The sequence below is a fragment of the Pantherophis guttatus genome, chromosome 1 (assembly GCF_059756535.1).
Source record: "Pantherophis guttatus breed Tessera chromosome 1, ASM5975653v1, whole genome shotgun sequence".
NCBI classification, from domain to species: domain Eukaryota; kingdom Metazoa; phylum Chordata; class Lepidosauria; order Squamata; family Colubridae; genus Pantherophis; species Pantherophis guttatus.
In genome coordinates, this window is record NC_142063.1 from 6,868,834 (window position 1) to 6,893,657 (window position 24,824).

General features: G+C 41.3%; 1 protein-coding gene across 1 annotated transcript in view; it reads left to right on the forward strand.

Annotated features, from left to right (window-relative positions):
- Window positions 1-18,122: 18,122 nt before the first annotated feature.
- The window catches only part of LOC148116292 (vomeronasal type-2 receptor 26-like), a 48,711-nt gene continuing 42,009 nt past the window's right edge, over window positions 18,123-24,824 (forward strand). Inside the window, exons 1-5 of the mRNA XM_087890473.1 lie at window positions 18,123-18,260; window positions 18,390-18,421; window positions 19,103-19,448; window positions 20,453-20,671; window positions 21,407-21,600. Of these exons, the coding sequence (XP_087746599.1) occupies window positions 18,123-18,260; window positions 18,390-18,421; window positions 19,103-19,448; window positions 20,453-20,671; window positions 21,407-21,600 (929 nt within the window). The remainder of the gene's footprint in view (window positions 18,261-18,389; window positions 18,422-19,102; window positions 19,449-20,452; window positions 20,672-21,406; window positions 21,601-24,824) is intronic.

The following is a 24,824-nucleotide window of genomic DNA, read 5'->3' on the forward strand; positions in this document are numbered from 1 at the left end:
CTGTTCCTGTATTTCCAGTGGAACTGGGTTGGTCTTATGGCCCCTGAAGATGACAGAGGAGAACGTTTCATCTCAACTCTGACGCCAATGCTCCAGGAGAAGGAGATCTGCCTGGCCTTCACTGAAAGGTTGAAATTAGATAGTATTCAGATTATAATGAAAAAATTACTTCTCAATTTACAGACTTGGTCAAAAACTGAAGTGATTATTCTGTTTGGAGACTTTGATTGCAGTACCGGTGTACAGGCACTTTTGTCTGTCCAGGAAAAATTGAGCAAGACAACATTTCAAAATGTTTGGATCTTAACCTCCCATTGGAAACTGAGTGTGGAGGAATCTGAAGAGACCTTGCTGTTTCTAAAGTCTTTCCATGGAGTCTTGCATTTCAGGGACCACACTGGGGATGTCTCAGAATTCAATCATTTCCTCCTGTCTTTAGACCCCTTGAGCCCACAAGGGGATGTATTTCTCCCTCCATGGTGGGAAATAGTCTTTGGCTGCAAGATTCACCAACCAGGCAAGATCCTTCCAAAGGGGAAAAAACAATGTACAGGAAAGGAGAATCTGCAGAATCTGCCAAATTACACTTTTGAAACCAGCATGACAGGTGAAAGTTACAATATCTACAATGCCATTTTTGCTGTGGCACATGCTTTACATGCAATGTTTGCATCCAGAGCCCAACTGACCATCATGAAGCTTGGAAAGAGGATCTCAATTGTCCAATCATGGCAGGTAATTTCTGTGGCTTCCTTAGAAAGGAAAACATATTAAAAGCAATTATTAGAAAGAGATGAAATAAGAATAATGTTTTGTTGGAAGAGTTTGGGGGTGGGGGGAGAAGAAATATAAACCAAATAAGCTGTCCATAAGTTCCATAGAAGAAAGACCTTCATAAAGTCCTGAAAGGCTTCAATGTTTGCCAGAGTTTCAGGAGGTAACCATGACAGGGAGTAGATGTCAGCTGAGAGCAAAAGAACAATCTGGCTGTGTTTGAGAAAGAAGCTTCCAGAAGTCAGTAGAAATCTTACTTGAGACAGTTGCATAACAAACTCCGTTTCCCTCAGCATGGAACCCAAATCCAACTTGTAAAAAGACATTCAATTCCTTTTAACCTTGGTTTATGTTTCTATCAGTTAACATCCTGTTTGACCCCACCCAATTTGTCCAGTTTTACATTTATCGTACTGCTCAGGTTGTAGTGTGAATGCAGCAAATCTTGGTTCACCTGAGCACATAAAGCAGGACTCAAAATAGTCTTAATGAGCTGTTTGTCTCAAACACATCAGACTTTTCTGCATTAATGGATAGACATTGAACTTCTCTGGACAGCGAAGAGAAAAAACAGGGCAAGCCCTTCCTTTTCCTTGATGTCCATTTCATCAGACATTGTTCTTGCTCTGTTCAATTCTCAGACAGAGAAAATCAGAGGAATTGTACTCTGTTCTCATACAAATTATTTCATTGTTGCTAAAGTGAATTTATTGGTTACAAGACCCCAGGACAAAGTACATATTTAAAACTACATGTAATCAAGTATTACAGGAGGAAAACCATATACGACCTCGTAGACAACCCTCACTCTGTCAAGGACCTTGGAGTACTCATCTCAAATGATCTAAGCACCAGAGCTCACTGTAACAACATTGCCAAAAAGGCATTAAGAGTTGTTAATCTAATCTTGCAAAGCTTCATTTCTGGTAATGTTATACTGCAATCTAGGGTATACAAAACCTTTGCTAGACCAATTCTTTAATACAGCTCATCTGCCTGGACTCCGCACTTTATTTCAGACATTAATACAATTGAGCGAGTGCAGAGATATTTCATGAGAAGAGTACTCCACTCCTCTGCTCACAACAGAATACCTTATGCTACCAGGCTCGAAATCTTGGGATTAGACAATTTAGAACTACGCCGCCTTCAGTCTGACCTAAGTGTAGTATACAAAATTATCTGCTACAATGTCCTACCTGTCAATGACTACTTCAGCTTCAACCACAATAATACACGAGCACACAATAGATACAAACTCAAGGTAAACCACTCCAAACTCAATTGCAGAAAATACGACTTCAGCAACAGAGTGCTCAATGCCTGGAATGCCTGGTGGTTCTGAAAGAGCTTCCTCCTAAAATGTTAAGAGACAGAAAGCAGTTTGGTTTTTTGGTGAATGAACTAAGAAACCAGCAGCTCCAGTATAGATGGGATGTCCCATTTGGGATAATAGTGACATACGCTGGGCAAAGACATCGCTTAAACACAGTTGGAAAGGCAAAAGATTTTTATGTCAATGTTTTAAAGGCTGGAAGGCCACCCTCACCAGGGGGTGCTAGAAAGCAATTGGAAATGACACAACAAGAGAAAGATGGAGGGCAACCACAAATTTACGCTCAAGCACTAGCTGGAGGAGCCAATTTGGAAGAAGATTTACTGTTGAGTGGGGGTCCACCACCAACCCTTGAGTCATTAACGATGATACAGCTGCCAAAAGATCAACGATTGACAAGAGCTACTTACAAACAACATCTGGCACAACAGCCTCAAGATTCAACCCAACAAGTCCAAAAAACACAAGCAGTGGGAGGAGCTAGGCCAAAGTCTAAAATGGCGGAGGAGGTTCAGCTGATGCTCTCAAAGCTTGGAGCGCCCAGAGATGGCAAATAAATTTTTATCTTGGAATGTCAACGGTTTAAATTCTCCACAAAAAAGAAAGAAAATATTTCACTATTTGAAGCAATTTCAGAACGATGTCATTTGTTTGCAAGAAACGCATATTAAATCCTCAGATCAAAAGTATTTGATAAATTCAAAATTAGGTACACATTTTGTGGCATCAGCACCAGAAAAGAAAAATGGCCTAGTTATATACGTTAAAAGAGGCTTAGTGGCCAATTTAATTGAGGCTGACACTCAAGGTAGATATATTGCAGTCGAATTAACAGCACAGAATGGGAAGCTGCTTGTAATTGGAGTATACGCACCTAATCAACAACAAGATAAATTTTATAAACTTTTACATACTAAAATATTACAATGGGATTATAGATCTTTACTTCTAATGGGTGATTGGAATGGGGTAATAAATACTCAGAAAGATTAAAAAAAGTCTTTCCAAGATATCCATGCGTGCTAAGTTGCCTAAATCTTTTTTTGATATTTTGGAGGATATGGAGCTCAGAGACATTTGGAGAGAGAGTGATTTTACTTTTTTTTCAGATAGGCATCAATCTTTTTCTAGGATTGATTTTATATTAACTACAAATGATCTTTTTTCTAGGGTGAAGAATACGAAGATATGTCTAAGAACTTTAACTGATCACAGCCCGGTTTGGGTGGAACTAGAGCAGGAAAGAGGGGAAAGGAGGTCTTGGAGGTTAAATGAGAATTTATTTAGATATGAAGATAACTTGTGTGAGCTTAAAAAAACAAATGAAAGAATTTTTTGTTAACAATATGAATAAAGGAACCTCGATGGAGATGGTATGGGATGCAAGTAAGGCATATATGAGAGGAACATTAATTTTCTTGAATAATAAATATAGACTAAAACAACAAAACAGACGGAAAGAGATAGAGGAGGAAATTAAAAAGAAAGAACAATTGCTTATAATTAACCCGGGAGATAAAAAGGCAAAAGATATGATTAATATTTTAAGAGAGCAATTTAATATGTTAATGGCTGCGCAAGTAGCAACCAGCATACAATATGCCAGACATAATACATTTTGTAATGCTAATAAACCTGGGAGATGGTTGGCTTACATGATGAGGAAAAAACAAAAATCACATGTTATAGACAAGATAGAATTTAGAGGTAAAGAGATTTATCAACAGAATTTAATAAAAAAGGCTTTTTTGGAGTTCTATACAAAGTTATATGCTAAAGATGTAATTCAAGATGTTGATATTGATAGATATTTAAAGATGGAGATTCCTGAATTAACGCTGGAACAGAGAGAGAGATTGAATCAGCCAATAACTTCCGAGGAAATTGTTGGGGCAATTAAACAATTAAAAATAGGTAAGGCTCCAGGAACAGATGGACTAACAGCTGTCTATTATAAACATTTACAATCTGAAATGTTAGAACCACTCAAAATTTTATTTAATAAAATACAAGTAGGAGGAGGAGTACCACCTTCTTGGAAAACAGCCTTTGTCTCACTAATTCCAAAGGAGGACCAAAATTCCATTAAACCTGAGAATTTCAGGCCAATTTCACTTCTGAATACTGATTATAAGATTTTTGCTAAAATATTAGCTAATAGATTAATGCCAGTTATGCAACAAATAATTCATAATGATCAATCAGGGTTTATAAAAGGGAGACAAATGAGATATAATGTTAGACAAATTGTAAACTTACTGCAATATTTGGAAAAAAATAATCAAGTCCCTGCAGCGTTTATATTTTTGGATGCAGAGAAGGCATTTGATCGTTTGAACTGGCAATTTTTGTTTAAAATAATAGAGAAAATGCACTTTGGGGAATATTTCACACAATCAATTAGAGCGATATATCAGCAGCAAACAGCACAAATTATAGTTAATGGAGGTTTAACAGAGGCTTTTAAAATTGAGAAAGGAACAAGGCAGGGGTGTCCTCTGTCCCCACTACTATTTATTTTGACTTTGGAGGTACTATTGAACAAGATACGTGATTCAGAAAAATTGAAGGGTATTGTAATTAGACAACAAGATTATAGATTAAGAGCATTTGCAGATGACTTGGTTATTACCTTATCCCAACCTATAGAGTCGGCTCCATATATATTGGATATAATTGATCAATACGGGAAAGTATCAGGATTTAAAGTTAACTCACATAAGACAAAGATGATAGTTAAAAATATGACTATACTTGAAAGAGATAAACTAGCAAGATTAACAGATTTTGAAATAGTTAAAAAGGTTAAATATCTAGGGGTATACATAGCAGCTTCAAATACAAAATTATACAAAAACAATTATGAGGTTCTTTGGCAGAAGGTACAGAAGGATATGGAAAATTGGAAAAAATTACAGTTGTCTTTATTGGGAAGAATTGCAGCAATTAAAATGAATGTCTTACCTAGATTTTTATTTTTGTTCCAAATGATACCTGTGCTTAAGAAAGATGAAAATCTGAGAGAATGGCAGAAAGGTGTTAATACTTTTATTTGGGCTGGGAAAAAATCCAGAATAAAAATGAAAATTATACAAGATACACGTGAAAGAGGGGGTCTCAAAATGCCTAATTTAAGATTATATTATGAAGCAGCGGTTTTATCACAAATTAGTGATTGGTTTAATTTAACTGAGGGGAGAATTTTGAATTTAGAAGGTTATAATTTGTTATATGGATGGCATGCTTATTTGTTATATGACAAAAAAGTGGATAACGTCTTTAAGGCTCATATATTAAGAAATGCTTTGTTGAGGGTTTGGAAAAAATATCAATATAAGTTAAATTATAAGATACCTGTATGGGCAAATCCTAGACATGCAATAGAAAATATAAGTATAGAACAAAAACAGGAGGTGATTACCTATAAAGAGCTTCTTATTATGGAAAGGGGGGTAATGTATTTGAAATCTTTAGATATACTGAGAGAAGAAGGTATAATTTATACATGGTTTCAGTACGGTCAACTTCAAGCTAGATGGAAGGAAGATCAAAAAACTGGCTTTGTGCAAAATGAGGAGAATTTGGTAAAACAAATTAGAGATCAAAAACAAATGCATATTAAAAGGTTGTATAATGCTTTATTGGAAATAGATTCTGAAACGGAATTGATTAAAGACTGTATGATTAAATGGGCACAAAATTTTCAAGAGCCAGTAATGATGGAGACTTGGGAAAAGATTTGGATTAGAAATGTGAAATTTACACAAGCACAAAATTTAAGAGAAAATTTTTATAAAATGTTTTATAGATGGCACTTAGATCCCAAAAAATTATCATGTATGTATCCTAATGTGCAAGCTAAATGTTGGAGATGTGACTGTGATGATGCAACTTATTATCATATATGGTGGACTTGTAGAAAAATCAAAGCATTTTGGATAAAGATTTGGTGGGTGATGCAGAATATTCTTAAAAAGAGACTGAAATTTACTCCACAGTTGTTCTTACTGGGTATAACTACAGACTGTACAGTTGCAGAGACTAAATTGATTTTGAACTTGATAACAGCAGCAAGATTGTTGGTAGCACAACACTGGAAGAAGGACTTTTTGCCTACTATTGATGATTGGATATTGAAAGAAACTAATTTAGCTGAAATGGCTAAAATTTCAGCATATCTGAAGGATCACACACAAGAAAGGTATATACAGGACTGGAGAAGATGGATTGATTATATACAAAATAAGTATCAGACCAAAAAATATCAAATAGCTTATGAATGATCTCTTTTATTTGTATAAGCGCTATATAAGTGATATTAGAAGTATTATGTTTAAGAAATAGGATTTTATATATGGGGGGTTAAGAATTTTTTTTTTAGGGGGTGTTAGTTAGTTAGTTAGTTTAATGATTGGTTATGCAATTCAGTTTATTGTTAAAGGTCAATAGAAATACCTTGTGTTCTGCTCTGGGAAGTCGGGGAGGGGGAGGGGGGGTTGGGAGGGGGGGTTGTGGGGAAATGGTGTTTGTTTTAAAACTTTTTCAATTAAAAAAAAAAAAAGATACAAACTCAAGGTAAACCGCTCCAAACTCAATTGCAGAAAATACGACTTCAGCAACAGAGTGCTCAATGCCTGGAATGCAATACCTGACTCTGTGGTTACTTCCCCAAACTCCCAAAACTTTAACCTTAGATTTTCTACTGTTGACCTCACCTCATTCCCAAGACGTCTGTAAGAGGCGTGCATAAGCATACCAACAAGCCTAATGTCCCTGTCCTAATATTCCTTTTTATTTAATCTTTTCATGTATCCAAATTCTGTTTATACTTTTACCTGTTATCTTATATATGATTGACAAATAAATAAATTTAATTAATTAATTAATTAATTAATTTAAAAAAATATGATTAATTTTGAAATGTGGCACTAAAATCTTTCAGTGTACTTATTCTGATAAAGCTTGATTTGAAGAAACCATGATACAAAGGACCAAAGGAAAACCATTTGTAGTTTCAGAGTTAAATATTTGGTGTTACTGCAGATTCCTCAGTTCTTCACCAAGAGAACTCCTCTAGCTTTTCAGACATGAACTCATCTTCTCAAGGTGGTCACCATGTTCTGATAGAAGCCATAACCATAGCTCTAGCCCAGATACTCCTATTTCTGAAGGTCTCCTTTCTTTCAGATTCTTCCCTATTTGAGGAATGTGCAGTTCAACAACAGTGCTGGAGATGAAGTCTCCTTCTCAGAAGATGGACTGGGAACTGCTGGTTATGATCTTCTTAACTGGGTTTTCCTCCCCAATCAATCTTTTCTCCCCAAGAAGGTTGGGCAAGTAAATCCTGAGGCTCCCCCAGGACAAGATTTCACCATTAAATCTGATGGAATCGTCTGGGGCACAAAGGTGAGCTGCAAGGAAATGTTGTAAATTCAAGGAAAGATTCATTCTCTTCTTGAGATGTACAACATCTTTCTAACTGGAAAAATAATCAATTGAGTCAGAAATATTGGCAGTCATTTGGTGTAAAATCAGCTTTGCATGTAACACGTTTGATGCCTGATTTGTGTCATTCCACAAAGGGTTAGCCTTGGGAACAATGTCTGCTTGAAATGCAGGATGCAATTACAGCAAGCAACAGTGATTTCCATGGACCATTGATTCTCAGTAGTATCCTCATGGTTCTTTTTTTAGAAATGCTGTAGTTCAGTCACAATCCTTCCTCTACAGGCTGAGATCCCAGTTCCAATCTCCAACATCTGATGGTAGGTTGGGACTGCCAATGGCCTGAATCCCCCAGCAGCTGTTCCTGGTTTTTGATAGATGGTGGCAATCTATTTCATAGAAGAGAATCTGAAAATAGAAGTAGGAATAAAAAAGGGAAATAGGAATGAGGGAAAGAATGAATGCAGCAAGTTCATTGCTTAAGTAATTTCAAATATTTCACTTTCAGACCATCCCCTTTGCCAGATGTGGCACAAAGAGGTGCCATGCAGGAGAGAGGAGAAGAGTTCCAGAGGGCAAGCCAGCTTGCTCCTACCAGTGTGACCCTTGTCCAGAAGGGACATTTTCAAATCAGACAGGTAGAACAGACTTCAAAAGTAGATCTTCCAGGATCAAAGAAGACATTCATTAAATCTATTTTGTTTATTGTGATCTTTTTTGATATGATTGAGTTCTGTTTTCAGCAGAACTTTTCAGTTGATGGATCTAAATTGCCCTGGCCACAGAAGTCACCTTTCCTAATCCTCAGCAGTTCCATGCAGGATAGTTTTAGGGCAGAATTTATGAATCTCCAACTTGCATTTCAACTCCTCCTGTAATATCTGATTGTGAAACCCAAATTCTAATCTTTTCCTGAGGAAGCGGGGTTTTCAGTCCAAGCTTTAATTCTTATTTCTTAATGCATGCTTCATTCATCTATACTCTCAAACTCCGAGGAAATAGACCTGCCAGAGGAAGAGGAGATTCATCTATCTGTGTCTCTTTGATAGAGTAGGAGCAATCAAATATTTGTGAATGAACAGATTTGAAGCACAAAGCAGAGAGGTTAAGGCAGGGATCATGTACAGATAAACAAATAGCAACATTCCTGGATAACAGATCTATCGATCTTCTGTGGGTTCCATTATAAAGTAGAGGAAAAAACGGGCAGTAATCTCAAACTGAAAGCCGTATTACTCGTGGAATTGGATAATGAATGGATAGCTGGAATTGAACTAATCCTCGTCACTGGCTAATCTATCCTAGAATCATTATAAGTGCAGCATGATTTCCTTGAATGAATGAATTCTTAAACAAAGATTCTTGATTTCAGATGCAGCTCAATATTCCAACAAGGACAGGGATCACTGCATTGCCAAGAAGATCCACTTCCTTTCCTATCAAGACACCCTTGGATACACTTTAGTTTCTCTCACTCTTTTTCTCTCTGTGAGCACATCTGCAGTCCTGGTGATTTTCTATAAATATCATGACACACTGATTGTTAAGGCCAACAACAGAGAACTCACCTACATCCTGCTGGTCTCCCTCCTGCTCTGCTTTCTCTGCTCCTTCCTCTTCATTGGTCAACCAGGGAAGGTCACCTGTCTTATACGACAATCTGCCTTTGCCATTCTCTTTTCCCTTGCAGTTTCCTCTGTGTTGGCAAAAACTGTCATGGTGGTTCTGGCCTTCATGGCCACCAAGCCTGGAAACAGGTCAAGGAAACTCTTAGGAAAACCACTGACTAACTCCATTGTCTTAGCCTGTCCCATGGTCCAAACAGTATTTTGTGCCACCTGGCTGACAACTTCTCCCCCATTTCCTAACTTGGATTTCCACTCCTTGTTTGGAGAGATCATCTTGGAATGTAAAGAAGGTTCAGCTTTAATGTTTTACATTGTCCTCATCTATCTAGCTTTTTTGGCCCTTGTAAGTTTCACAGTGGCATTTCTAGCTAGGAAATTACCTGATAGTTTTAATGAAGCCAAGTTTATTACTTTTAGCATGCTGGTCTTTTGCAGTGTTTGGATCAGCTTCCTCCCCACCTACCTGAGCACCAAAGGGAAGTCCATGGTGGCCGTGGAGATCTTCTCTATTTTGGCCTCTGGGGCTGCTCTCTTGGCTTGTATCTTTTTCCCCAAATGCTACATTATTCTGCTGAGGCCCGATCTGAATTGTAGAGAAAATATAGTAAGAAACAAGAATATCTAACCAAGGCAAGGAGTTGCCTCCTTTATATTTGTCTTTCTGGCATGCTTAGAATGTGATAAGATTTCTAATAAATGATGACATGAAGGAGGAATTTATCCATAAAAGAATTCCTTATCCTTGCTTACAATATTCCTCTGGTCAGTCTTTTGTTTTTCATGTTTTCAAAGTGTCCTTAGTGAGGTCCAGTGCCCCGTATGGAAGGAAAACTTCTTGTTAAAGATGTGTTTATTGTTTTGGATATTTCTAAGTTCATATGGCAAAGGAAAAAACCAAGAATCTGATGCAAACTTCTGCAAGATGCTCAGGAAAAAGGGGGCTTGGGTTTTCCAGACTTGAAATTGTATTCTGAGGCATGTTGTCCGGCCTGGTTAAAAGAATGGGTGAACCTCCAGAATAAGAGGCTACTTGGATTAGGGGGCCACGAATTAAGGTTTGGTTATTTATGGTATGATAAAGTTAAAGTTAATGTTGATTTTAATAATTACTTTGCTAGACATGCCATACTTAGAGTTTGGAATAAATATAAAACAAGGTTCTATACAAAGTTGCCTCTTTGGGTGTCCCCACAAGAAGCTTTTTTAAGAAAATAAATAGTGGCGAAGCCAGACCGCTGGATGTGTGGTAAAATATTATCTTTCAACTCTGGTGAACCTACCTTAAAGTTGAGGGAAGAATTTGAATTAGAAGGGTATGTTTGCCATTGGTTTACATATCAAGAACTGAAAGAAAAGTTTAAATCAAATAAAAAGAATCGTGGGTTTGATTTTGCTAAAAATGATTTGGAAAGCCTACTGTGCTGTAGTGATATTATTACTAAGATTTATAAAATATTTTTGAAATTGAATATGGAAAGGGAACATGTAAAACATTGTATGATTCAGTGGGCAAGGAATTTTGGATATAATGTGATGCTTGAACAATGGGAAAATATGTGGATGAAAGGTTTAAAATGTACACTAAAGTATAATTTAAAAGAATTTTTTATAAGATGACGTATCGCTGGCATTTAACACCAGATAAGTTATCCAGAATGTATAAAGGTATTTCAAATGAATGTTGGAAGTGTAAAAGAAATAAGGAACATTTTACCATTTATGGTGGACATGTGATAAAGCAAAGAAATTTTGGAGTAAGATTCATATTATAATACAGAATATTCTTCAAATGAAAATAAAAATGAAACCAGAAACTTTTTAACGGAAAAAGACTTGGAGAAAAATTTTGATCTTATAGATATTGACAGCAGCAAAACTATTATACGCACAAAAACGGAAGGACACTTAGATTCCCACTATGGAGGAATGGCTACAGAAGCTGATGGAGTTGGCAGAAGTGGCCAAATTGATCATTTTCGTTAAAGGAAAGAATATAAGTACCTTTATTTCCACATGGAAACCGCTTTTGAAGTTTGTGGTTGAAGTGGGAAAAAAATGAAACTTTGATTTTGGGTTTTACCGATTCGATTGATATGTTTTTCTAGAAATGGCTAGCTTATATTATTATGGAAAAACAAAAAGTTGTGGTTTGATGTTAATGTTTTTTTTTTTTTACTTCCACAGAGGGAGTCAGAAGTCAATGTATTTTATCTTATTACTTAATAAAAAATGTTAAACTGCAAAAATATCTGTTTATAATTTCAAAAGGATGCCATGGAGGACTTTCAGTGTGATAACCCAAACCTTGTCTTCGACACGGATGCAAAGCAGAAACCAATTCAGCTTGTAAAACAGGGCTATTGCATGTGTCATACTAGGGGCAGATAACATTGTCCACCCTGCTTCATTCAGCACCAGCTGCAGCTTCCAAATGCTTTTCAAAGGAAGCCCTATGTAGAGCACATTGTGTGAATTCAAATGCAAGAGGACCAGGGCATGAGTGACTGAGAACAGGGAATCATGATCAGGGAACAGGGAAGCAGCTGGGACTCCCCTCCCCTCTCTGCCCCACCTGAACCCAGCTCCAGAGCTGACCCACATGCCCTGCACTCATGTATTTCGGGGGCCATGCAGCCAGGCCACCCCTGCTTTGCTTCCTGCCTTGCCTTGCAGTATTGGCACCAGCAGCAGCAGCAGCCAGGATCAGGAGGCAAGCAGGCCCAGGCATCCCCTCAGGGAAGTGGGGCTGGGCAGTAGAGTCCTGGTGCCCTGGGAATTCAAGTGTCGGGTACTTGCTGCCCAGGGCCCCAGGCAGCCCATGTCCTGCTGCAATCCAGGAAATGCCATGTGACCTAAGAGGATCGGTGAGGCTTTGCCAGTGGATCAGGGCCTGGCGCTTACCCTGGTCCCACCCCCAACATGAGGGATGTTGAGCACCCATGCCCACACTGGCCATGCCCACCCAGGCAGCTGCAACCACCCAGTCACCCCCATCATGGTCCCCTAAAGGCAACAACAATCCTGATCTGGCCCTAAGTGAAATGGAGTTTGACACCCCTGATGTAGCTCATGTTCAGTCAGCTTCATCCCTCATGTTCCTTCAGCAGAGCTCTGGATGTCTCTTGACCCTTTTCAGCTCCCTCAATTGAATCCTGGGGAATGCTGGGAACGATGGACCAAGAGAGGTTGCATGCGAGTGATCCTATCCAAGGCCTCAGTAGCTTTCTTACACAACACCATCTATCAAAAAACAATGATCACACTCACTATTTTTTTACGCATAAAAAAAATTAGCAACTTACCCAAAATTAGGTGAAGGAACAAGGCAGGCAGGCAGATCCAGTTGCTCTCAGCAGGCCGATGAGATGGATGCAGCTGTGTGGGATGCAGGCAAAGCAACGCAAGTAGTCAGCTGCTCGGGATTCGGGAGTCGCTCGTGAAGGTAAGCTGGAGGCTGGTGACGGTGGGTTAGTTAGCTAGGCTCCCCTGGGATGGAGCTGAGGTGGCTTAACCAGCCAGGCAAACCCACCTCTCAAGGGTGAATTCATGCTGGGTGCATCTCAACTATAGGCTTCTTCCCAATAACAGAAGACTTTCCGCCTCCACCCTTCCACCACCATTGCCTCTATCCACTCTGTGGCTCACGTGGGTGTTGAGATTCTCCACAGCTAAGTTTCATTCGGTTTAACAAACTTCATCTATAGGAGGAGTGACAGAACCTGGACATAGAGTCAAAAGCGGAATTAGCCTAGAGCTGTGATGGCGAACCTATGGCACACGTGCCACAGCTGGCACCCGGAGCCATGTTGCCTGGCATGCACAGTGGTGCCCATTCCTCTTCCGGGTTTCTGGCGCATGCATGCGCACCGGCCAGCTAGTCTTCTGGTTACTGGTGCGCATGTGCATGAGACGATTAGCAGGATTTCATGCATGTGGCTGTGCCAGAAACCAGAAGATCAGCTGGCCAGCTGATTGTCCCACATGCATGCTCGCCAGTAACCAGAAGACTAAGTGGCTGATGCGCATGTGTGTACCGGAAACCAGAAGTTTATTTCCTGGCACACACATGTCCACTGGGCAGCTTCTCTTAGCACATATGCGTGCCAGCCATGCCATTGACCGCCGCTTCCTGGGATCCACGTTGGAGGCTGTTTGTGCCAGCAAATGAGCTCTGCTGTCTCTGCTCGAGGTTTGCCTTATGTGGGGTGGGGAGAGAAAGAGGGGAATGTTCTTTGCAGAGATGGTGGCGGCTCCTCCTCCCCCTGCCAGCTTTGCTGTTAATCTCAGGGTTTGCCTTTGTGGGGGGGGGAAGAAAGGTCCTGGTTGGAGGCAAATCCTCTTTGCAAATCCTCCTCCCCCTGCCAACCTCACTGTAAATCTCAGGGTTTGCCTTACTGGGGGGTGGAGAGAAAGGTCCTGGTGGGAGGGACATCTGTGGGGCCAGTGACTGCAGCCATGCTCCGGAAAAGCCCCGTTGGAGTGCCGATCAGCCGTGTACAAGGTGGTGGCCAGCACAAGAGAAGCAGGATGCCAGACGCTCAGCTCTGCAGACCCACGGAGCTGCGGTGAGGGGCTTGCCCACATATGTTTGCTGGTGCCACTGCCTCTTTGCTGGCACAAACGGCCTTCCGCCACTGGCTCTTTGCCGGCAAAGTTATGTAGGCAAGCCCTGCACCCTGCCAGCACAGACCATGCTGGAAATTGCCTGACCAGCTCCAACAAGGCTTCTCCAGAGTGTGGCTGTAGTCACTGGCACCACAGATGTTTCCTCCCCCCGTAAGGCAAACCTCGAGATTTACGGTGAGGCTGGCAGGGGGAGGAGGAGGAGTCACCATTGCCTCTGCAAAGAAGATTCCTCCCCAACCAGGACCTTTCTCCCCCTCCCCCATAAGGCAAACCCCAAGTTTTATGGTGAGACAGGCACGGGGAGGAGGAGGAGCCACCGGTTTTTGAATTTGGAGAAGAAAGGGTTTTCAGGTGGCCACACCAAGATCCCCTCCCCGAATCACTAAAGTGCACTGCATTTCAGGTGGCAGATCTGGCCTTCTGCGGAGGAGGAGGAGGAAGGCACATGGTTCTGCAGTGTGCACCGGAGAACCACAGAGGAAAGCCTTTTCGGGTGGATTTGGGGAGGGGATTGCAGCGCTGCTGCCCGAAAAGACTTTCCTTCGTGGTTCTCTGGTGCACATTGCAGAACCGGGTGCCTTCATCCTCCTTCTCCACAGACACACCTCCTGGCCAGATCCGCCACCTGAAATGCAATGCACTTTTTTGATTTGGGGAGCAGATCGCAATGCTGTCGCCTGAAAACCCTTTCCTCTCCAAATCCAAAAATGGGGCATGTCAAGGCCAAAAAAGTGCATTGCATTTCAGGCCTCTGGGGGAGAGATTGAAGTCTGCCACCGGCTGCTACTGCCACTGAGTGAGAAGCGGTAGCGTGAGAAGCACCAGCAGAGATTGGGTGGCAGCAGAAAGGATGGGTGTGCTGGGGCTTCAGTCTGCCCCCCAGGCCTGGGTCCACACCAGAAGCCTGCTCATGTGGGGGAGACAGGGGACCCCCAGCTCGTCCATCCTTGCAGCCACCCCCCCCATTGCCCCTGGGGGCGGCGGTTCTCACATTGCTGCAGGGGGCTTGCCAGGAAGCCCAGCACCCAGTGGGGAGGAGCCCAGGCAAGGCTGCATGTTTGGAGTTTCCCCAGCTGACATATGGCGGGGCCGAGAGCACTGCTGCTGGCTGGGAAACGGCTGTCTCGCCAGGGAACAGTTCAGTATCTGGTTGTCCTCCGGTAAGAGGCGTGCCAGCTCCCTTGGAAAAAGTGGTGGGTGCATGTGCAGGAGGACACTGCACAGTGTGGGGTGCATGTGCGGGAGGACACATGCACAGTGTGGGGTGCATGTGTGGGAGGGGAAGGGTCATGTGCACATGCGCAAATGGGGTGCAATGCCAAAAAGGTTTACCATCACTGGCCTAGAGGATCTATGTAGCCACAAAAGTCCAATCCCTCAGGAATTCCATTGACCCTTATCTAACACCCAAGATAGCGCTAACCATTCATTGAGTGGGTTCCTGTTTGCATGACTAGTAATTAATCAGTCTAATTCTAATGTCATATGTGGTTTCAATGCTTTGCATGTGATGCAACATTTACAAAGACCTACCTTGACATAGCTACCATACTGTTCTTTGAGCAGAAACTAATAGTCCAGGAAGACCCTAGACTGAAGAAGAGTCCTAAGCATTAGAGTGCAATGTCATGCAGAACCAAAGATGAAAAATAATACTTCTGGGAGAACCAATCATGCACAGCTGCTTCTGCTTCCTAGTGTTTGCTTTAAACTTCCTTCCCATGTAAACTTTCATGCACTAATTCAGGGGTGGCCCTTTTACAACCTGTGGACTTCAACTCCCAGAATTCCTGACAGCCAAGCTGGCTCAGGAATTCTGGGAGTTGAAGTCCACAGGTCATAAAGGGGCCACATTTGCCCACCCCTGCACTAATGCAAAACCTTGATAGCACTGCTTGGTCAATCATTGGTGGAACTGAATATCATCAGCATATGATGATACCGGATCTCAAACTGAGAAGGCTGTTCAGATGCACCCTGAAAGTCAATGGATTTGGCTCAGTCTCTCTCCTCCAACCAACACCCAATGGAACCACCTTCAGATGAAGGAGAGACTCACATAACAGTATGCACCATGCCGTTTACCCCAGTTTCTAATTTCATCCCCCTGTCAAGTCTTTGTTAAAACTGGTTATTCCATCCAAGCATTGGCATGACTGCTCACAGCTACAAGGGTACAACCGATTCTCATGTGCCACCAAACCACATTAGCACTCATACTAGCTGACCAACTATGGCACCGGCCAAACTCTCTCTGGTCAGTTTCATGGAGGTCAAATTCACAACTTCACCAACTTCCATCTGCTCTGGGCATTACAAGAAACACAAACATGTTTTTCCATCCTGGTGAATAAAAAATTATGGCTACTCAGGTAGAACAATTGCTTTTCCTTGCAATTATCTGAAGTACAGTAATTCTTAGTGTGTCCCCTGTGGTTTCCAAGATTCAAAAGCTACCAAGATAAAACCTGCTTTAAAAAATATCTCTGAGTTCTCCAAATGGGGGCAGAACATATTACCTTAGCCTGTCTTGCAAAGAGCTCATTCCTGGGTTTGAAGAGACTCAAATGCCTTTGTTTCCTCAATGGTCACAGCCCAAACACAGGTAAGAGGAAGCATGGTTGATATAAATTTGTCCTGGTGCCATCCAGGAGGCACAGGTGGTGTCTGATCTGCTAAAGTTCCAGTGAGATTTCAGAAGCAACTTTTAAATCAGTTTCTGCATAAACCTTGATTTCTGTTCTAGGAGGGAAGAAGAGAAGAATGACTGGGCAGGAGTCATGCTCCTTCTGATGATGCTGATGCTCTTCTGGCTCCTGGCTCCAACTACAGCAAAGAAGCTGCAAACCATATGTGTGCTCCAGGATTATATTGACTTGGATGAAAACTACTATAAGCCTGGTGATCTCATTATTGGTGGGAATTTGCCCTTGGGAGCCATTCTAATGTCTCCTGTCTTTGATTTTAATACTTTGGAGCATGATTTAGTAAATAAGTAAGTTTCAGCTGAAGGGGATACATGCAGATAAATCGTTTCTTTGCTTTACATTCAGGGAATTTTTTCTTCCAGTGTTCAGGAGTTACAAAAATCCCTCTTCGTTTTGGAATCAGTATTGCTCATGTATTCAGTAAATCTATGAGGTTACCCCCACTCTAGTCCTGTGCTCAGCAATCTTTACCACACCTGAAGAAGCTGCTCCAAGAGAGACCTTAAATAACTACGGTGAAAGGGGAGCAGTTGGAAAGGATTACAGCCACTGGAGCAAAATGAATATATCTATAACTGTCTGGTTCGGTTCTGCAACCCAACAAGACAGACACAGACTTCAGAAGATAATTAGAACTGCAGAAAAACCATTGCTACCGAGCTGCCTTCCATTGAGGACCTGTGTACTGCACGAGTCAAAAAGAGGGCTGTGAAAATATTGACAGACCCCTCACATCCTGGACATATTGTTTCAACTCCTACCCTCAAAATGATGCTGTAGAGCACTGCACACCAGAACAACTAGACACAAGAACAGTTTTTCCCCGAATGCCATGTTATCAGAGCTTCATCACTTGAGACTATCATGAAGAGACTGCACTGCCATTTGTCAGGAATGGTGTAGGGTCTCCTACTTCAGTGAGGGGGGGGGGTTGGACTAGATGATCTATAAAGTCCCTTCCCACTCTCTTAATCTGTTAAATCTGCCATCACCCTGCTAAACAAATAATTCCCTCAACACTGTCAAGCTATTCACTAAGTCTGCATTACTATTAATCTTCTCATCATTCCTCCCACCCATCTCCTCCCACTTATGACTGTATGATTGTAACCTTGTGGCCTTATGATTCATATTGACTGTTTCCTAATATGATTTGATTGCTAATTTGTTCCCTATGACTATCATTAAGTGTTGTACCTTTTGATTCTTGAAGAATGTATATTTTCTTTTATGTACACTGAGAGCGTATGCACCAAAGACAAATTCCTTGTGTGTCCAATCACACTTGACCAATAAAGAATTCTAGTCCATTCTATTCTAATATGGCAGGGATGATAGAGAGTATAAAACAGTCCATGATATCTATGGAAAAGCTTGTCTCCTTTCTCACAAAATCACCCAGGTTTAGCCAAGGGAAATCCTAATGTTCTCCAATGTTTTTCTCACTACAGATACACCACCAGTAACTACCAGCAGTTCCTTGCATTGATATTTGCTGTCTCTGAAGTCAATAAGGATTTTCTTCTGCTCCCCAACATCACCCTTGGCTTCCACATCTACTGCCATTACGAGAGGGAGATATTTATTTCCTTAAACAGCCTCTCCATGCTCTCTTCACGAGGCCAAGTGGTTCCAGGGTACAAATGTGACTATCCAGACGCTCTGCTCTCTGTCATTGGGGGTCTCAGCGCCAAGTCCTCAAGGCTGATGGCCTCCATCTTCAGCATTCTTAAGGTCCCACAGGTAAGAGACCTCAATTGGATACACTATAAAATAGACAAAGATCAAAATATACACAGAGAAGCCAAAAATGAAAGTACTTTTGGGGGGCATATAATAAGCTTGTGACTCTTGGATTATTCTTTATTAAAGGGTAGCCATCATTTTAGTGCCATTTATTCTCTGTATCGGATTGTTTGTTTTTTCTCTTGTCTTCTGACAACCAATAAAAATGGCCAAGAAGGGGAGAAGATGAAGTTTGCCAGTCAAAGTGAGTCAGCCTGACTGGAGGGCCATTAACCACACAATGGTCACTACTTAAGTCAGCATAAAACTTTTACTTTGTCTTTGAAAAAAGAATCTCTTTTTCTCTAGCTCGGTGTTGGCTTTGAGTTCTCTCAGGGAGAGAGAAGAGTTTATCCTTCCTTCATCCGGATGAATCCCAAGGAATCTCCTCAGTATGTGGGTTTAGTCCAGCTGCTCCTGCATTTCCAGTGGAACTGGGTTGGTCTTCTGGCCCCTGAAGATGACAGGGGAGAAAGTTTCATTTCAACTCTGACACCAATGCTCCAGGAGAAGGAGATCTGCCTGGCCTTCACTGAAAGGTTGAAATTGGATGATATGCAAATCACTCTGAAGAAGTTAATTTTCAATTTCCCTACTTTGTCTAAAACAGAAGTGTTTATTATGTTTGCAGACTCAGCTGTTACTCTCAATGTAGCAGGGGCAATATATTATTTTGAAAAAATCAAAAAGGTATCAATAAGGAAGGTTTGTATCCTCACTTCCCATTGGAAAATTGGTCAAAAAGAATCAGAACAAACATTGCGATATATAAAGTTCTTTCATGGGGTCTTACATTTTAGGGACTACTCCGGGGATGTCTCTGAATTCACCCACTTCCTCGTGTCCTTAGACCCCTTGAACCCCCAAGGAGATGTCTTTCTCCTTCTATGGTGGGAATTTGTCTTTGGCTGCAAGTTCCATAAATCAGGAAAGATCCCTCCAAAGGGGGAAAAACGATGTACAGGAAAGGAGAATCTGAAGAATTTGCCCAATTACACTTTTGAAAAAAGAATGACAGGAGAAAGTTACAATATCTACAATGCCGTTTATGCTTTGGCACACGCTTTACATGCAGTGCATGGATCCAGAGTTGGACCATCCATGATGAGGCTTGGAAAGAGGATCTCAGATGTCCAGTCATGGCAGGTAATTTCTGTGGCTTTTAACTTAGTCCACATAGATTGGAAGCTCCCCATATGAATCTCTTCAGTTCCTGATTAAGTGTCTGTGTGCTCCCATACCAATTCATCTGAGACCCTGCCCTTTTTTTTTAGTTTACCCTTTGTTGTGGTACTCAGGTCACTGTGTGAAAAGAGCTTCTGATTAATAATGGATGGAAACTAACCAAGGAGGAAAGCAACCAAGAACTGAGGAGAAATTTCTTAAGGAACAGTTTATCTTTAGAAGTCGTGAGTGCCCCATTTCTGGAGTCATTTAAGGAGAGACAGGATATCCACTTGTCTAAAACTGTAGAGGGTCTGTTGCTTGAGCAGGGGGTTGGACTAAACGACCTCCAATGTCCCTTCCAATACTGTGATTCTGTTTCTATGACAACCACAGCACAGAGCAAGATTCAAAGTGATCCTAATGGGTTCCTGGTCTGAAATTCACCAGAATGTTCTGCATCAAAGGCTAAAATGTTGGACCTCTCTGAATAGTGACCAACCAGGTCAGATGCTTCCTTCCACATGGCCCAGTAGATCAAACCTGGTTCCTGCCTTCTGCTGCCTTTGACAATGAGCCAGAGAAAATCAGTGGAATTTTCCATGGTTCCAATAGAAATGATTTATTCATTTCAAACATTCATGTATCAGTTAAGAAGGCCTTGGGCCAAAGGAACTATTGGAAAGTGCAAGTAGCCAAGTATCACCAAAGGAAAATCCTAAAATTAAATTTAGATTGTGGAACTAAAATTCTTGTATTTTGATGAAATTTCAGTTGGAGGTCATGCCCAGTGATAAAGGGGAAATTTTTAGTTTCAAAGTTAAATACACCTGATTCCTCAGATCGCCACCAAAAGATGGAACTAGCTTCTCAAATATAAACCCATCTTCTCAAGATGGCCATTATGTGATGATAGAAGCAATGATGTCTCATTGAAAGCTCTAGCCCAAATACTCCAATTTCTGAAGGTCTTTTTTTTATTTCAGATTCTTCCCTATTTGAGGAATGTGCAGTTCAACAACAGTGCTGGAGATGAGGTCTCCTTCTCAGAAGATGGACTGGGATCTGCTCGTTATGATCTTCTCAACTGGGTTCTCTTCCCCAATCGATCTTTTGTCCCCATGAAAGTTGGGCAAGTAAATCCTGAGGCTCCCCCAGGCCAGGATTTCACCTTTAACTCTGATGGAATTGTCTGGGCCACAAAGGTGAGCTGCAAGGAAATATTATAAATTCAGGGAAAGATTCATTCTCTTCCTGAGATGCAGAACATCTTTCTAACTTGAAAAATAATAAATTGTGTCAGAAATCATGGCAGTCATTTGGTGAAAAATCTGCTTTGCATTAAACACATTTGATTTGTGTCATTCCACAAAGGGTTAAGCTTGGGAACAACATCTGCTTGAAATGCAGGATGAAAGTTGTTGTAGCGCGGGAATAACGAGAGGCACAAGCAAGCTAGTGACAACAGCTCTTTAATTCAGGGTGAGACTTCAGCAAAGAACACAGGCAACAGCCCTCCTTATTTACAGTTCTGAAATAACCATTAACCAATCACAAACATTCTACCATTCAAATCTCCTGCACAAAACGGATACATACATAACAAAAGTACAGCAAGCAACAGGATTTCCATGAACTATTGATGCTCAGTAGTATCCTCATGGTTCTTTCTTTTATAATCACTGTAGTTCAGTCACAAGCCTTCCTCCACATGGATCTCAGTTCCCATATCCCATGTCCATGGAGGGATAAGGAATTCCACTGGCCTGAATCCCCCAGGAGCTGTTCCTGGTTTCTGATAGACGGTGGTAATGTATTTCTTTAGAAGAGAATCTTCACATAGAAGTAGGAACAAGAAAGGGAAATAGGAATGGGGGAAAGAATGAATGTAACATGTTCAATACTTAGGACATCTCAAGTGTTTCTCTTTTCTCTTTCAGAAGGAGCCCTTTGCCAGGTGTGGAAGGAAGAGGTGCCATGCAGGAGAGAGGAGAAGAGTTCCAGAGGGAAAGCCGGTTTGCTGCTACCACTGTGACGCTTGTCCAGAAGGGACCATTTCTAATCAGACAGGTAGAGCAGACATCAAATCTAAATCTTCCAAAATCAAGGAAGACATTAAATCATTAAATCAATTGTTTTTGTTATTGTCATTTCTGATGAGATTGACATCCACTCCTACTTTTCAGCAGAACCTTTCAGTAAACTGCCCTGGCCACAGAGGACACCTTTCCTAATCCTCAGCAATCTCTTGTAGGAGAAATTTAGGCACAATTTGTGAATCCCTAACATGCATTTCTACTCCTAATCTAATATCCAACATGTAAAACCAACTTCCAATTTTTTCCTGAAGAAGTGGTGTATGTGGTTAAGTATTAATTTATGTCATTTAGAGTGTGATTTTTCCGGCAACTCTATCAACCTCTGAGGAAATAGACCTGCCAGAGAAAGAGGAGATCCATCTATATATGTCTCTTTGGTAGATCAGGAGGGAGACAAAAAAAAGACTGAATGAACACATTTGAAGTACCAAGCAGAGAGGTTAAGGCTATCAGGTTAAGGGAGAATGTACACACCAGCAAAACAGCAGAATTCACAGATCCAGATCTGCCATTCTTCTGTAGGTTCCGTTATAAAATGGGAGAAAAAAACAGGCAGCAATCTCAAATTGAAAGTTCCAATTAATGGACAGCTGGAACTGAGTAAATGCTTGTCTCTGGCTAATCTATCCCTAGGATCATCATAAATAAAGGATGATTGGCTCTTTTTGAAGTCCCATAAATTGCAGTGGCATATTTCATTATTCCCTTGGTGGGTAGATCACCAGCAGAAAGGCAACACTCATGTCTTCTCTGCAGGAGGGATAATGGTAGATGCTTCTGAAATTCTTAAATAGACTCTTGATTTCAGATGCCGCTCACTGTGAACCCTGCCCAGAAGACCAATATCCCAACAAGGACAAGGACCAATGCATTGCCAAGAAGATCCACTTCCTTGCCTATCAAGACACCCTGGGATACATTTTAGTTTTTCTTGCTCTTTTCCTCTCTGTGATCACTTCTGCAGTCCTGGTGATTTTCTATAAACATCATGACACACCAATCGTCAAGGCCAACAACCGAGACCTCACCTACATCCTCCTCATCTCCCTCCTGCTCTGCTTCCTCTGCTCCTTCCTTTTCATTGGTGAACCAGGAAAGTTCACCTGTCTCTTCCAACAATCTGCCTTTGCCATTCTCTTTTCCCTGGCAGTTTCCACTATTTTGGCAAAGACTGTCATGGTGGTTCTGGCCTTCATGGCCACCAAGCCAGGGAACAAGACAAGGAAACTCTTAGGAAAACCACTGACCAACTCCATTCTTTTAGCCTGTCCTCTGGTCCAAGCCCTTCTTTGTGTCATCTGGCTGATAACCTCCCCTCCGTTTCCCAACATGGACTTCCACTCCTTGTTTGGAGAGACTGTCTTGGAATGTAAGCAAGGCTCAGCTGTAATGTTTTATGGTGTTCTCTCTTACCTAGGATTTTTGGCCCTTGTCAGTTTCACAGTGGCATTTTTAGTTAGGAAATTGCCTGATAGTTTTAACGAAGCCAAGTTCATTACTTTTAGCATGCTGGTCTTTTGCAGTGTTTGGATCTCCTTCCTCCCAACCTACCTGAGCACCAAGGGGAAGTCCATGGTGGCTGTGGAGATCTTCTCCATTTTGGCCTCTGGGGCTGGTCTCTTGGCTTGTATCTTTTTCCCCAAATGCTACATTATTCTGCTGAGGCCCAATCTGAATTGCAGAGAAAATATAGTAAGGAACAAGAATTTGTAACTAATGCAAGAAGTGGTCTCATTTATATTTGTCTTTGAGGCATGTTTAGAATGTGATTTTTTAAAAAAAATTAAAATAGGTTGAGAAGGAGGAGGAACTTGTCCATTAAAGAATTCCTTATCAAGTTCTACAACTGGTTACAATTTACCTGTGGTGAGCAACTATCATCTAGTCTTTGTTTATCGTGCTTTCAAAATGTGCTCAGTGATGTTCAGTGCCCTGATCTGAAATCTTGTTTATTAAGATGTGTTTATTATTACAAGAAATTTTCTGATTTTATTCCTTTTAATTTAGTTCATCTTTAAAGTTAATATTTTAAATGGATGGGTTCAATATTAGTGCTGCTAAGTAAACATGGTTGTTTCTTTAGATATTTGAGGCTTTATAGAATTCCCTACACCATTCAATTCTTTTTGAAGTGGTAAAGTTTAAATCCTGTTCGCATCCAGGTCTGCTGTACTTCCTCATCAAGGTCAGGCAGAATTTCCCTTAGATCAGGGATGTCAAATTCATGTCGTCACTTCAGTATCACATCATGTATCGGGACTTTTCCTCCTTTGCTCAACTGAGCATGGGAGGAGCCAATGTGTGATGCATCTGGCCCGCAGGCCGGGAGTTTAGTGCCTTACATGGATGAGCAAAGTATGTTATAACTGTATGCAGTACATTAATCATTTCTTGTGACATTTCAGTTTTTTTACTTTCTTGATAACCATGATGCTCTGTGAGATCTGTGTACAAAGAGATTCTACACAGGAATAATTCAACCCATGCCCAGGATCACAATCAAATGTCCTTAATTGCAACACTCTCTACATGGGGCTCCCCTTGAGGAGCACCCGGAGGCTCCAACTGGCGCAGAGTGCGGCCGCGCGGGTGGTAATGGGAGCGACATGGCGTTCCCATGTAACACCCCTCCTGCGCGAGCTGCACTGGCTCCCGGTGGTCTTCCGGGTGCGCTTCAAGGTTCTGGTTACCACCTTTAAAGCGCTCCATGGCTTAGGACCCGGGTACTTGCGGGACCGCCTACTACCACCAATAGCCTCCCACCGGCCAGTATGCTCCCATAGAGAGGGGCTCCTCCGGGTGCCGTCAGCCAAACAATGCCGACTGGTGGCCCCCAGGGGGAGAGCCTTCTCTGTGGGGGCACCTACTATCTGGAACGAGCTCCCCCCAGAGATACGGAGGATCCCGGATCTGCGTACCTTCCGCCGCACTTTAAAGACCTTACTATTTCATCAGGCCAGCTTGGCCTAATTTTCCCCCTCTTTTATAAAAGATTTTTAAAATTTTAAATATCTTTTAGTATTTTATATATTCAATTTTAAATTGGTTTTAAAAGTTTGGGGTTTTAAATCTGTCGGGGCCAAAATTATTTAATTTGATTTTATTCTATTTTTTAAATTTTGTATTGTATGTGTTTTTATTGTTTGGCTGTGCACTGCCCTGAGTCCTTCGGGAGTGGGGCGGTATAGAAATCTAATAAAATTAATTAATTAATTAATTAATTAATTAATTAATTAATTAATTAATATATGTTCCCAAT